Here is a 16591-nt window from a genome sequence, read left to right as displayed (position 1 = left end):
TAAAGGAGGGCAAGGGATGAGGAGCAGCGTTCCGCTTGAAACATCTTTAATCCTAACTGCGGTTGCCAATCCGCCTGCCAAGCGTGGCCACTATTGGGAAAACCCACCAAGAGGAAGATTTATCTTCATGATGATGATGAAATATTATATTATGAATTGTAACAGCTTTAATCCGAAGATACAAAGAGACACCGTTAAATCTATAAACCTATCCTTGACTTGGAAACTCGACAAAATTAAAAACCCTACCTACTACCTTATCAGCACATACGCCCACTATCACATATCAATGACGAGTCATCACAGATAACAACTGATACCGTGAATCATTCTCGCCAAATGACGCGTGCATTCTATTGTGAAAACGGGCAATAAAAATAATAGAAAATTTGAAAAGTGATAATCATCAAAATAATTGTGAAAAAAATCAATCTTTTAATCGATTAATCAATCAAATCATTGTTTTGTAAGTTACAGTGAAATTTATAGTACAGTGTGTTTAACTAAGTGCGTAATGCTTGTGGTATTATGTTATTTTTAGGTATAGTTTTACAGTCTCTAAGTGTAGGATGAGAGCTGACCGTTGTATTTAGGTTCTTAGGCTAAGGTTTCATTTTAGTTAATACAATAATTGATTAACTATGTTAATAGATAATGTAGGTACCTATATACAAGTAAAAAACGATGTTATAAAAGTGCACATTGACTGCTCATATTGGTCGTGATATCACATACCTACCTAATTACGTATCAGAAATTGTACCTATATATTTTTACAGAGAATGGTTTATGAGGTGTATTTTACAGTTGTAAGTGTATTTTATGTTTTTTTTTTTATACAACTTAGAATGGCAAACAAGCTGATGGCCCACCTGATGGAAAGTGGTAACCGTCGCCTATAGACATGAGCAGTAGCATGGACATAACAGAGTATACTGTTTCGCCCACGATACCCCCCATGCGTTGCCATTCCTGAGGACTCAGATGTTATTCCTCTGTACCCTGTAAATTCACGCCAAATCCCACCCTTCAAATCGAAACACAGCCATGCAAACACAACTGCTTCACGGTAGAAACAAGGTTATGTGTATTGTGTAAAATAGTATTGTAAAAAAAAGCAATTTCGAGTGGATGCAGGTGGCTCAGGATCCTTCCCTATAGCAGTCTAAGGTAAGGAGGCCTATGTCCAGCAGTGGACGGATAATGGCGGAAATGATGACGATGTAATGTATTTTAGATTCACTTTTTTTTTTTTGTATTTTATAACTAGCTTTTACCCGTAACTTCGTTCGCGTGACCAGGATATGTTAATTGTCTATAACAGTGATTCAGATATTCAACCACTGTGCCGCGGCACTTTTGTGTGCCGCCAAATTTTAAAAGTGTGCCGCCAAATTTTGCAAATATTCAAAATTTTTGTCATAAACTATTTATGCGGTGTGTTGTAGTGAGTAAATAGTTTTTATCTTTTCCTTTGTGCGCCGCCAAATATTGAAATCGTTAAATATGTGCCGCAACAAAAAAAGGTTGAGAACCACTGGTCTATAATATATAACTTTTAGCGATTGATTAAAACATTAAGGTGCTATGAAGTGACAAATAAACAAACTGTATGTTGGTAAGGATAATTATTAAATATATATTGATTAAGAAAACGTGTATATCATACTTGAATATAGGTGATCAAGTGCTAATTGAAAATCAGCGTTTCTTCTTCTGCAGGAACTTTAAACTAAATCGACATCCTAATTCATTACCATAACAGAATAAATGTAGTCTAAATTTTTTCTATATTTTTTTTATGTTCTTATTATTTGCAATTAAGTATATGTAAGTGTTGTTGACGAACTTATGAACATTATAATAGAAGGTAAGATAGAAGGAAGGAGGGGGAGAGGGAGACCGAGACATAGTTACATCAGGCAGATCAAGGAACGAGTTGGTGTCGTGTCGTATCAAGAGGTGAAGAGACTCGCTGAAAATCGTAGTGAGTGGCAAGAGCTCCACCGACAAGAGCTCAGCTCTTAAATGCAATAGATAGATAGAAATGTTGTGAATTATTGAAATTAATTTTTATTCATTCATTCAAATATATACATGTCGTTATCAGTATATCAGCCTTTAACTGTCCAATGCTGAACATAAGCCATCCCCTTGGTGGGGTTTGTCAGTAGTGACCACGTTTGGCACGCGGATTGGCAGCCGCAGTTACATTTAAGAGATATTTGAAAAGGGACGTTGCTGCCCTTCCCTCGCCTCTAACGAGACCCACGGGAGAGGACGGGGTGGCCTATCCTATGCCAGGATCATACGGCCATATATTCTTTATTGTACACAAACATAATGTTAAGAAGAATTAATTTTAAACATAATATACAAATGCGAGTTTATCTCTAATAAGTGATTTCTTCTAGCAAAAACAAAATATTCATACATATGTTACACCTAAAGTATACAGTTTTAATTATGACGTAGTAACTATTGTCTATATAAAATTGCAGCGGTCAGCTTTTGTACTAAAACGTGAAACGAGATGCACAATTTGCAATAATGAAATAAAATAAATTAAGTGTTGTAATATTTTATTATTTATGTACAGTTAATAAGTGTTCATGAAGCTACATATAATGTGCATCAAGTGACACGGTGCTGTCGAATAGACAAAAGACTGTCACGTGTGTGTGTGTGTTTTGCAAAAATGAGTCTAAATAAGAGAGCGTCGAAGTCGGAGTTCAAAGACGGCAAAGGCATAATCGAGAAGCCGTGTTACTTTTGCAATGAATTGTTCGAGCTGGGAAAACTTCAGGTGAATATTTGTTTGTTTTATAATTGACTAGCTTCTGCCCCCGGCTTTGTTTTCTCCTATACAAACTTTCAAGCCCTATTTCATCCAATTACAAATGAATTATTAAAAAATATATTAAATTTTGTTTTGAACTATGAGCCTAAAATATATATATATATATATACATATATATATATATATATATATATATATATATATATATATATATATATATATATATATATAGGTCATATATATGACATATGGGTCAGTCAGGCATTTACTATTTTAAATTCAAAATTTTATCTACAACATAAAACACACATATAAAAATCGAACTTAATGAAATTATATAAGTATTTATGCACTATCTGCGATCAGGCGAGCCGTACGCTTTTTTGGATCTTCTGGTTTTTTTTTGATGGGTGATAATGTAAAGGCGGGGTGCCTGCGCTAAAGGGATACGCTGGCGGAGCACCAGTGTAGGGTGATAGATGAGAATGAAAACAGGCCCGTTAGCCCATCATGATGAATTCATCAGGAATTAACCATGATAGTTTCCAGGGGGAACCGCGAGGAGGTCGACCTGGTTGGGTATATTGCTAGCAATGGGATTTTTGGTCTCCATTACTAACAATCCCTTTCCCCCCTTGAGTCTTCTGTTTGATCAATATTTTTCATGTACGGTCACCTATGTTTCGATAAAGGTATTTATACTTATCTATATTTAAAGCGAGTTATTTTGTCAATATTCTTATCACTGCTACGGTTTATCAGAGATATGTGTGAAAATATATTATATTATCAAATACTGTACGTGGATATATTTTTTTATTATTTTTAATGGGTGAAAATGAAATGGTAATCTCTCCCGCGGTATACACCGACGAAGCACCAGTAGAAGATGATAGGCGAGAATGAATGCCGGTCAGTTGGCCCACCATGATGAATTGGACAAGAATTAACCATGATGGTTTCCAGGGGGGAACCGCGTGGAGATCGACCTGAGAGGGTATATTGCTAGCAATGAGGGTATTTTACAGGGTGAATTTACAGGGTACAGAGGAATATTACTTGAATCTTTAGGAGTGGCAACGCATGGGGGGTATCATGGGCGAAACAGTATACTCTGTTATGTCCACGGTACTGCTCATGTCTATAGGCGACGGTTACCACTTTCCATCAGGTGGGCCGTCAGCTTGTTTGCCATTCTATGTTGTATAAATAAAACACTGTATTGAAATGTTGTTAATGTTGATGAAAATCCAAAATAGAATAGGAATAGATATATCTCTATAAAAAATGCGTCACATTTTGTCAAAAGAGTAAATAAGTACTATATTTTATTATATCTTGCGTGTATGTTTTGTTTCTGATGTGTGAGATTTATTAGAACTTGATTTTAATAGCAGTTTTCAGTAAAAATATCAGGACCTACCCACGAAGTAGATATAGATAGGTAGATAGATAATTTATTTGCATCACTTACAGCACACAAACAGCACAAGATACAAATGCAATGTGAAAAAAGATACATATACAAAAAATAAAAAAAAAAAAAAAATCAAAAACATTTATATTTTCTTTTTATTAACATTTCCAGCAACATCTGAAAGATTGCGGAAGTATACTGGAGCAGTGTCCTTTACGATGTGGAGCCTGGATACAGAGGAAACACAGAGAGACTCACGTCAAGGAGTGTCCCAAGAAAGAAAGGGTATCTTCTCTTCTCTTCTCTTTTGTATTTATTGAAAGAATAAACATGTCCTGTTCATCAAACTTCATATACAATCATACCTAAGGGAGCATCATCACCTTACTACCGTTATCTAAATTATTATTTGGAATCAGCGTAATATATATATATATATATATATCAATATTACAAAAAGATTTGGCTTATAGTTCTACGACCGGCCGCCTGCCTGACGTCAACCCTCTTTGGGAACGCATTTGTTGGTGGTTTCCGCCACCTATGGTATGGAGGAAAGAATTGAGAAAAAAAAGGAAGTGATCGTTGGATACACGTAAAGGAAATTGGCAGATAAGAGGTATAAGGGACTTATGTGGGAAGGGAAAGGGGAGGACACTGCACTTGTGAAAAGGACTGGGACACTGCAGCGGCTCTGGAGGTCGGGGTCGCATACCCGTATGCCCTTATTTTGGAATCGGACAGGTTTCTAGAGAAAGACACTCCTGACGCAAATTATATCAAAGAGTTTTTATGCTAAAATAATCTGCTTCTGTATTATTGACCAACTCATGTCTCTGTTATGAAGTAGCTATGCTTGTATGACTAGGTTTCTGTTTGAATAGTGGGATATGTCAATAAGATTATAGAATATGGAGGCATACCACCATAGTTCTATGGAATGGATGATGCTACTGTTTATATTTATAGACGATAGTTACTGTTACCATCATATAACGACATAGCCAGTTGGGTGGTCATATTCTTTGCCATTCAAAGTCTTATAAAAATAACTTGGGAAAGCATGACACTTAATCATTATCATCATCACATCAACTATTGTGCTGAATTTCAAGTGTATTCATTATGATAGACTAACTGACCTGCCTTTTCGTTGTCACCCATCATCTCTAACTGGTGCCTCGCCAGCGTATACCGTTAGCGCAGGCGGGGTTACCATTCCATTATCATCCACTAAAAAAAAAATACATAAATAAATAAATTCTGTTATGTCCATTGCACTGCTCATGTCTATAGGCGACGGTTACCACTTTCCATCAGGTGGGCCGTCAGCTTGTTTGCCATTCTAAGTTGCATAAAAAAATACAGCGTTGGAGGGCGATAAGGATTGTTAGTAATATGATCTAACAGCTCCACTGCTAGCAATATACTCTTTTAGATCGACCTCCACGCGGTTCCCTCTAGAAACCGTCGTGGTTATTAACTCTTGTTGAATTCGTCACGACGGGCTAGTTGACCTGCTTTCATCCTCACCTATCATCACTCACTGGTGCCCCCTCAGTGTACATCGAAAGCGCAGGCGGGGTAACCATTTCTTTATCATCCATAAAAATATAGCGTTTACAAATATTAACAGTATTTTTTTTTATGTCACATTCCAGAACTCGCAAACGTTTGAAAGGTCATGGAGTCCGCAGCCGCCGATTCACACGTGGGTTCCGAAGGCAGACGAGGGGATAGCTCGTTTAGAGAAAGAGATCGATGCCATCAAGTAAGTGAAAAACTGTCGTCTGCAGTTGCGATACAGTTGTAAATATCATTTTTTGTACATCAAGCTGTTCGTTGCTTGGTTCCTCATACACAGTTTGCAGTAGATTTAAAAAAATGTCGATTTAAAAATGCTTGTAGACAAGTCGATTTGAATTTGAATTCAGTATTTAATAGTGGATTCTACTATTTAATACTGAATTAATTCTTAAAATTATTTCTCTATTCATCTATAATTCGATTGCTACACATGTATGACTGTAACTACTAATGAACTGTCAGTTTTCTCAAATTGGGTTTGCTGGAAGAAATCTCTATTGGAGATAAGCTCGCCTTTGTGCACTATTATGTTTGTTTTTACATTTTAATAACCTTTTGTGTGTACAATAAAGAAAATAAAGAAATAAAAATTGATTAAAATTTCTCTGATAATTTAAATGTCTTGCCTTGTTAAAAATTCCATGTTATTCAAAATGAATAACACTCTATAATATCTTAGTGTCATAGTTATAACCATATTGGAAGATAAATATATAGCAAATAGTATTGACATGACAGAACGTCAAGATGGATACGTCTCGTAAAGAAAAGTTGAATGGACTCTCCTTTGTAACAAAGACCTGCGGTAAAAACAGTGTGCGTTGAATATTAAGGTTCAATACTACATTATACATACATACATACACATTCAATTGAGTTATATAATCAGCATGTCTAGTCGAAAAATTTATCGATTCCATTCTTGTATGTAGTTTCCAATCATTAAATTTAAAATTAAATACGTTATGCTACATCGAATGGTACAACGTGCTTGAGACTGGATGACGATTATGTGCTTGTTGAACTTATTCTGTTGAAAAAGAATGTACCATTTACTATATATATATATATATATATATATATATATATATATATATATATATATATATATATATATATATATATATATATATATATATATATATATATATATATATATATATATACAACACCCAAGCTATTCCTCAGACGTTGCCATTTCTTGCTTTGCCAAGGATTACGGTGTTATGTCAGTAGCTCGTAAATTTCACTATCATATCAGCTGCAGAATTAGAATGAATAAATGAGTATACTTTATTTATATTATACAATATAGGAAATAAGCAAGACAATTTACAAACATAACGACACATTTGTATACGTACAGTAAGGCGGTCTTATTGCTGAGAGCAATATTTTCAAGACAACCTTAAGGTAACGGACTAATTGTTGTACAAGTAGGTATCATACCTACTAGTGCTGTATAATTAAAAAAAAATCTTTTGCAAATTAAATATATATATATATATATATATATATATATACATACATACATACATACATATAAAGAATTAGATTGAGAAAAGTCGATGAATTTTATACAAAAATTCTTTGTGGAAAAATTATAAACTTCTTATTGATCTAATTCTTTTGAGAATTATAATAATGTAGATATAGTTAATAAATATAAACAGTAAGATGTATTCCTAACAGTGCTTCTAGGATTCAAAATAATTTCAAGACTTGTTTCAATTAATTCTTTCAGACTGGCACTAGCAGAGTTGGCCAGCCACAGAGACCTCCAAAGTACAGAGATAGAGAATGTGCGCTCCAAGTTGATACTGATTGAGGAGCGGACCGAGCACTTCATCTCCACGCTGGTCGCGATCAGGACCACCGTCGACGATGAAGCGGAACGCACGACAGATTTCACGGCGCAGTTCAAACATGACTTGGCTAATGTACAATTGGCGTTACAGGTGCATATTCCTTCCTACAAATTCTGTCTTTTAAAATTTAATCAACTTCCAGCAGCGGTATTTCCGAACCGATACGACAACATAACCTTCGAGAAAAGAGTATATTCCTTTTTAAAAGGCTGGCAGCACACCTGCAATGCCGTTGGTGTTGCGGGTGATCATGGGCGGCGGTAGTCACTTACCATCGGGTGAGCCGCATGCTCGTTTGCACCCTGTGTAGTAAAAAAAAATTTTGCGTCAGGTAGCAGCATTTGCGTGTGTATTTGACACAGGTCGATAGAGTGCAAATAATGCTTCCATTATGCTGTTATGCTTGTTTAGCGAAGGTTCTACACATAACATAGAAGAATCCCTTACTTATTGAACTATTTACCTGAGGGAGACTTTGTACAAATTCTGTCTTATTAAATCTCAACGTCAGCATTATTTGCGTGTGTTTTTTTTATGCAACTTACAATGGCAAACAAGCTGACGGCCCACCCGATGGAAAATGGTAACCGTCGCCTATAGACATGAGCAGTACCATGGACATAACAGAGTATACTGTTTCGCCCATGATACCCCCCATGCGTTGCCATTCCTGAGAACTCAGGTGTTATTCCTCTGTACCCAGTAAATTCACGCCATATCTTTCAAACCGAAACACAGCCATGCAAACACAACTGTTTCACGGTCGAAACACGAATGGGGCAGAGGTACCCAAGCAATCGACTTTTGTACCTTTGTACAAGTCTCTCTCCTTCCCGAGTTAAAAGCGATTATCTAACTTCTATTAATTCATGATATAATATTTCAGGAAATGCAAAATGAGCAGTTAAATACAGCAATGCGTTTAGAGAGTGCAACCAACCAAATTGTACATGAGCAGAATGAGAGAGAACTGCTGGAGCAAGCGCTGACACATCATGACAATAGGATCAGGGCGGTCAATAAACTTGGTACGTAGAGTAAATATTGAAATGTTTCTATCACTTTTTTTTTTCAAGAAATGAGTTATTAGAGGCAAAAAGATTTCTCTTAAATCTAGCTGGTAGTTTCAGGGATTAGTGCATCAAAACAAGAAAATATATAAAAAAAAAAACCGTTAAATCTTTTGTTTTATTATATTAATCGTAGCAAAGATACAGGCTCATCTAACATATATAATTTAACACACTCTTTTTAATAGGTTTCTATCTTTTCTTTATTCCTTTCTTTTGCTTGCAAAAATGCAATGCATTTTCAAGTGAAAAAATTGGCATTTTTGCAAGCAAAAGAAGGTATTTTTTTACTTATTTGAATTTTATTTATATATATATTTTATTTATATGATTTTTCTCCTTGCTGTTGCTGCTTTGGTGTTAAATCCGCTATATGTACACTTACTTACATATATAATAGTGCATTGACGTTTAAATAAATAAATATAAGGAAAACAATTTAAACAATATTTTCAAAAACTTCACAACTTATTCTTATTATTGCAGAGGATGTGATAGAATATTTGAGACAGACAGTAGAAGAAGAACGGGAGAGGAATACAGAAAGTCGTGCAGTTCTAGAAGCCGAGTTGATAGAAGCACGCAGGTCGTCACAGCAGTTGGCACATTTGTCGGCTCTCAGGGAACAGCTGCAAACTGCTTCAACGTCAGATAGGCCGGTAAGAAAATGTTGGAATAGAAATTATTGGTCTACGAGTACGTATTATTTAATATCTACTTTGTTTACTTAAATAATGTTTTAATTCTATCTGTAAAGACCTATTTAAACCTAACGTAACTAGTAGGTTTGTAGTTGTTTGGAGGAAATAAATAACAACTAACTTGATTATAATATTGATTCACATACAATGAGAGAATGACAGCAGAAATGAATGTGAGAAGTAAACGTCGCTGTCATGTCTGTACGTCCAGTGCGAAAGATAGAAAGAGGTGAAATGTCTATGTACAATTAAATTAACCTACTTGATGGGAAAGAAAGTAATGATGTTGACAAGTGGCTATGAGATGAATATTTACAATATTTATTTACAGACGCCACAGGTTATTAAATGACAGTGAGAGTTATTAAATGGCATTATAGTGGGAACCACTGTCTTACCTGCCATCTAACTGGAATATGTGCATTGTAGTTTAGAGAGTAAAGGTTGACGAGGAAGAATGCTATATAGTATTAAGTCTGCCTCTTGTACCAACAGTAATGTGGTTAATGAAAAATAGATAATATAAATATTAATAAAGTGGCCAATGCAATTTTAGGGGTACAAGTCCCCGGGGCCCGCAAGCCGGTGCGGGCCAACGCCGTTGGGGCTCGGTGGATTTCGAAAGGGACCCCGGGTCCCCAACACTATGGCGCGGCGAGGGATGCCGTGGTGGTTTTAGCCGGTAGGAGTCCGGCAGTACCCATAAACCTCCCCCGGGGCTTATGGGTCTGCATGAGGCATTTCCCCACGAAAAAAAAGGGGTATAAGTTACAACATATTAAAGATCAACATGTGAAGAGCGCCATGATTATAATATCTCTCTCTTCATTGTGATCTTCATGGGCCATGAGGATCACAATTTGCTGGCGAAGAGTAAAGTAGTGAATTATGTTTTTATACAATTTAAACAACAATAACCACTGACAGACTTGCCATAAAGATAAATTTATAGCAGCAGATTCTAGGGGAAGCAAATTTAGAACCTTTATAAAGTTACCATTTAATTGAGCGGTAAAACCTGAATCTTGGAGGGTTTTGCCAGTTGCCAACGCTTGGCAGGCAGGTTGACAACCGTATTTAGGCTTTGGTGATGTTTTAAGAGGGGCGCTGCTGCCCATCCCTGGAGTACGTCGATTAGTATAGAAAAATCAATGTATCCAGGCTATCGATCGACTAGCGATATTGGAGGTAGCAACAGCGGATGCCCGCGCAGAGGCGGCCGAGCATGCTGCCAAAATGGACATAGTGCTGAGGGACATGCGGGCCCTCACCAAGTCGTACCACAAGTTGCGCAGCGAGCTCGCCGACTTCCAGACCAGGGTCAGCTTTGACAAATACGAAACCAGCAGTGACAATGGTAATTTTTCTTTTAAATGGTTTTTACATAGTTAATTTTCAACTTTTACGTTGTTTGCACATATTTTTATATACACAATCGGGACTTAGCGCAATGTAAAAGCCTTTACAGGTGAATAGTACCTACATACCTGCTTCTTTATTGCCGACGTTACGACGCGGATTGCACCAGGTCGTGGCGTGGTCACGACAGGACTGTCGTATGCACGACCAATAAAAAAGCAGGTATGTAAGTACTACTTACCTGTAAAAGCTTTTACATTGCATTAAAATATGATTTTTACATGATGAATTCATCATTATTAACCACGATGGTTTCCAGGGGGGACCGCGTGGAGGTCAACCTGAAAGATTATGTTTTTTTTTATACAATTTAGAATGGCAAACGAGCTGACGGCCCACCTAATGGAAAGTGGTAACCGTCGCCTATAAACATGAGCAGTATCATGGACATAACAGAGTATACGTTTCGCCCATGATACCCCCCCATGCGTTGCCATTCCTGAAGACTCAGGTGTTATTCCTCTGTACCCAGTAAATTCATGCCATATCCCACCCTTCAAACCGGAACACAGCCATGCAAACACAACTGCTTTACGGTTGAAACACGAATGGGACAGAGGTACCCAAGCAATCGCCTTTTGTACAGTCTCCCTCTGGTATGTTGCTAGCAAATGGAGACTAATATTATTATTGCTAAAAATCCCTTTTCCCCTATTTAATACATCTACTATTGAATAGTGTGTTGTTCTAGGACATTACATATGGCGGATAGACAACTTCTTGGCAAGAATGAAAGATGCAAAGGAAAACAATACCGTGCTGTCAAGTTCGCATTTCCGCACAAGTAAATTCGGATACACTCTGAAGGTAATTGTGAAATTAAATTTTTAAAGGCGCATAATATAAATAAGTTATGTTTGATAGGAGAGTGGACTATATATTTTACCTAATTGCATATAGGAGTATATGTCATAGTAAATATTTAGAAATACAATGAATTTCAGAATAACAATATCATTATACCAACCGTTATCTGTCCACTGCTGAACATAGGCCTACCATAGACCAAGGAACCGGGCTGTTCCTTATGGTAGTTTATCAGGAGTTTCCCTAGTAGATACAATTGACTGTTAAAAAGTTTTTAATCTCTTTAAATGATAATTTATGCCTTCCATGAGACCATGCCTCCTCTCCAGAGAGACATGCCTGTAGTTGCCACGCTTGGCGAGTTGGCAATTACAGTTTGACTTTTAGTAATATTTTAAGAGGGATACTGCTGTTTATCCCTCAACCATTATGTTTCCTGAGTCGCCTCTTACGACACCCACGGGAAGGGAAGGGATGGTCCGTTCAATATTGGGTCCATAAGGCATGTTAGATATATATGAGACTCCAAGTTTGTCTCTTGAAATTTTACCAGGAATCTAAGGAATGAAGGAGATTATCTTTGGGGTCGATTGTGAGACGTCACTACTCTAAATGTATCTCTTAACGTAATATTTCAATTTGATAATTTCACGAAATTCTTGCTTTTTAGATTATCATAAATTTATAGTAATTTTTACTTAAACTGGTTCTTAAAATAATTAAGATCGTGTTCCACAAAAAAACCGATTCGTCGCCATATTTTATAAATTAAAGCCATTAGACATTAGATACGTAATGCTTTAATAATTCAGATAAATACAAAAAGTAAAGATACAATATAAAAGACTAGCAAGGAGTTTAAAACAACAATTAAAGTAAAACCAGTTATTTTTAATTAAAAACTAAATTACTGACCCGATTTTTTTTTACTTCTACGATACAAATCTAAGTATATTCTTTCAGATAAAAAAGTTAACGTTTAACGGTTCAGAGTTTAGTTACGAGATAGCATATATAAAAAAAATTCGAACCTTTGATAAAAAAAATTATTAATTACTGACAATTTTTAATTATATCAAACAATTCATCTTCCAGAGGGAGACTTCTGGTGTGTTTGCATGGATATGTTTCGGTTTGAAGGGTAGGATATGGCGTGAATTTACTGAGTATAGAGGAATAACACCTGAGTCCTCAGGAATGGCAACGCATGGGGGGTATTATGGGCGAAACAGTATACTCTGTTATATAGCCATTCTAAGTTGTATATATGTATATATATATATATATATATATATATATATATATATATATATATATATATATATATATATATATATATATATATATATATATATATATATATATATATATATATATATATATATATATCCATAACTTTGAAATCCATTTCATGTTCATCGAAACGTTTCCAGGCGGAGGTGCACCTGAACGGCATAGGTCGGTGGAAGGGCCGCCACATAACATGCACGGTGCGTTTGATGGCGGGCCCCTACGACCCGCTGCTCGAGTGGCCCTGCGATATATCCGTCAACATTGTACTGAAGGACCAGCCGGCTAATCGCAAGCAGGTAATATTATACGCCATTTAATACAGGAGACACAACCATGGTAGTTGCTTGGTGACAGAAATAGAATAGTTATCCTGGTTGCGCTATCAGTTTACGGTGGCGGGACACCAGTGAGGAAAGATGAGAATGAAGTTAGGTTGGTTAATCTAACGCGATCAATTCGCCTGAAATTCACTAGTTTTCCAGGATGAATCGTGTGGCGATAGTTCCCATTACTACCAATTTTATGCCTTCTCCGTGCTCAAATTAGGGCATGAGCTCTCTGCTGAAACTACAAATGTGTTTCGTCGAAAAGGATGTATTAAGGTTTTTTAATGGGTGATGATGGAATAGTAACCTCGTCCGCACTATCAATGTACACTAGCAGGGTAGCAGTGAGAGATGAAGATTAGGCATTTGTCCCATCATGACGAATTCGTCAGGAATTTACCACGATGGTCTGTAGGTGGCTTTTTTTTAATGGATGAAAATGGAATGGTTCACCCGCCAATGGTAACTGTTTACAATGACGGGACAGTATTAGGGGATAAAACGATGAGGATAAAGTAAAGTTAGTGGGCACATCGTGGCGAATTCACTAGGAATTACCTGCAACGGTTTCTAGGAAGGATTGCGGTCGACCTGAGTATATTTCTAGCAATAGGACCTCATTATTAACAATTATTTTTCCCTCGGCCTATTAAAGTTTATTTAGCTTTAGCAACGCGTATGTGATAGTCACGTAGACCTTTCCCACGAGAGGTTATCAGATTCCCACGACGTGGTGTAACCCACGTCGAAACGTCGACAATAAAAATCAACATTATAGGGGGGGAGAAGGGATTGTTAGTAGTGGGGATTTTTTTTTATAGGTGATAATGAAATAATAACCCCACCCGCGCTATCAGTATACACCGGCGGGGCATCAGTGAAGGATGATAGACGAGGATGAAACAGGTCAGTTGGCCCATCTTGACGAATTCAACGAGAATTGTTCACGATGGTTTCCAGGGGAACCACGCGGAGGTTGACCTGATAGGGCATATTGCTAGCAATGGGTCTGTCAAATTCTATTGCTAACAATCCCTTCCCCCCTAGTGGAAATTAGTAGCCCCATTGCTAGCAATATATCCTGGCAGGTCGACCTACTCGTGCTTCTCCCTGGAAACCATCGTGATTGATTTATTGTTAGATTCGTCACGATGGGCTAACTGACCTGTTTCATTCTCAACTATCATCCTTCACTGGTGCCCCCCCGGTGTATACCGATAGCGCAGACGGGGTTACCATTCCATTATTATCCATAATCAACATTATATTAACTGCCGTAATTAACTATCCACTGCTGAACATAAGCCTTACCATAAACGGGGGTTTTACCAGTAACAGCCACGCTTGGCACGCGGCTTGGCAACTGCATTTAGCTATTCGTGACGTTTTAAAAGGAACGCTGCTGCCAATCCTTCGATCATTTAAGTTCCTTTAGTCGCCTCTTACAACACCCACGGTAAGGAAGTGGTGGTCCCTTCTATGCTGGGACCACACGCCAAATATATGTAGGTACAACTTATTGATAATCGCGTTGCGTTAAGTGCTGATCGTGAATTTAAAATATGCCATTTCATATTGCATAAAAATATATTTATAATTACTCCTCTCCATCCAAAGGTTGCCTGGAAGAGATCGCTCTTAGCGATAAGGTCGCCCATTGTTTTCTCACTGTGATTATTTTTTGTAATTGTTTATATTTATAATAAGTTTACTATTGTAATCTTTTGGAGGAAACAATAAAAAGTATCTATCTATCTATCTATATTTGATCTATTTAAACATTGATGGCCTCTCTTTTCAGGCAATGGATATAGTAAAAACTTTACAAGTGCGTCGGAGGTCGGCGGCGACCCGTCACGATTATGATGACGATGAAGAGGACTTGAGCAAGTCCACCGAGGGCCTGGACAAGACCGTGGTCCAGCTCAAACGGCAGTACATATTCTTTCCTCATACCAGTCTCGACAAGTTGGAGTATATAAAAAATGACGTCATGTTTTTAGAGTTTATTGTGAATAAGTAAAATTTTGAAGTTAAAACAACCAGAGGGAGACTTTGTACAATAGTAGATTGCTTGGTTACTTCTGTCCCATTCGTGTTTATACCGTGAAGCAGTTGTGTTTGCATGGCTGTGCTTCGGTTTGAAGGATGGGATATGGTGTGAATTTACAAGGTACAGAGGAATAACACCTGAGTCCTCAGGAATGGTAACGCATGGGGGTATCATGGGCGAAAAAGTATACTCTGTTGTCCATGGTACTGCTCATGTCTATAGCCGACGGTTACCACTTTCCATCAGGTGGGCCGTCACCTTGTTTGCCACTCTAAGTTGTATAAAAAAAAAAACAATATTTACTGTTAATGGTCCAATATAATAGATTTAGATCACATGATCAAAAAATGTTACAAAGCGCCCCAAAAACGATCATTGGCACGTATTTTTTTTTTAAATTAACGATTCTTAATTTCCACGTCGCGAAATGTAATTTAAAATTTAACGGGCCACACGACACGTGATACCTTCAACGCGTGCTCAGTAGCGCTTCTTCTTAGGTACTTTATGTGCGCTTAGGGCGTTGACCTTTCACAGCTGATTCCGCGTATCGCGGAAGGAATTTAATAAGTGTATTACATTCTTTATATTGTGACCATAATATAATAAATTATATGATTTTATATAAAAAAAAACAGGAAAAAAATTGAAATTTTCCGAAAAGAATTTCCACTGATTTTCGATTCAGAATAATGGTTTGAATTCACTATTTCAGTTTCTTCCAACCTGTCCCTTACACCTTGTCTATGGGTAAAAATCCAAAATTAAGATAAAAAATGTATTCTTTAAATGATAAAGAAAAATCTTTATAAATATGTAACGACCACCGAATTTCTAATTTGCTATTAGATATGTAGTGTTTGTAGATAATTTTGATACATTATGGACATTTTGTAAGAAAATATATTTTGTAATATTTAATTATTGTGTATTTAGGAAGTAATAAATGAACACATAAAAAGAAAAAAAATACTTCTTTCTCTTTTTGCGCGTGTCTATGTGTCTGTTGCTATTTGTGTGCTGTGATGCAAATAAATTATCTATGTAAATAACTATCTAAAAACATAGTATTTTGTTACTTTGTTTAAATTATTTACCAGTAATGTGTAAGACATGTGGCAAAACTATAGATAGTCTATGGGATAGAATGAGATGGCAATTTGAGCCATAGACTTAATTTAACCACAGATAATATAATATTATGCTAGTAGTATAACAAAGTAAGATTTGAGCTGTATTGCTCTTCCTCA

The 16591-nt window shown here is 36.7% G+C and overlaps 1 protein-coding gene across 9 annotated transcripts; it reads left to right on the top strand.

Moving 5' to 3' along the window:
• Positions 1-310: 310 nt before the first annotated feature.
• LOC113514674 (TNF receptor-associated factor 3) lies at positions 311-16311 on the top strand. 9 transcript variants are annotated; one of them, XM_026898773.3, is made up of 11 exons: positions 311-466; positions 2600-2806; positions 4389-4502; positions 5879-5988; positions 7549-7762; positions 8559-8700; positions 9229-9401; positions 10605-10800; positions 11554-11669; positions 13103-13258; positions 15090-16311. In XM_026898773.3, the coding sequence occupies exons 2-11, from the start codon at positions 2699-2701 to the stop codon at positions 15309-15311; spliced, it is 1551 nt and encodes a 516-aa protein (XP_026754574.1). In that variant the 5' UTR covers positions 311-466; positions 2600-2698; the 3' UTR covers positions 15312-16311. The 9 variants fall into 9 exon arrangements, with proteins under 9 accessions (XP_026754574.1, XP_031765008.1, XP_031765005.1 ...); XM_031909148.2 differs by having other exon boundaries at positions 329-466; positions 2502-2806; XM_031909145.2 differs by having other exon boundaries at positions 333-523.
• The last annotated feature ends 280 nt before the right edge of the window (positions 16312-16591 follow it).

The sequence above is a fragment of the Galleria mellonella genome, unplaced genomic scaffold (genome assembly GCF_026898425.1).
Source record: "Galleria mellonella isolate WM207_F2 unplaced genomic scaffold, CSIRO_AGI_GalMel_v1 utg184, whole genome shotgun sequence".
NCBI classification, from domain to species: Eukaryota; Metazoa; Arthropoda; class Insecta; order Lepidoptera; family Pyralidae; genus Galleria; species Galleria mellonella.
This window is presented reverse-complemented; position numbering and strand designations above follow the sequence as displayed.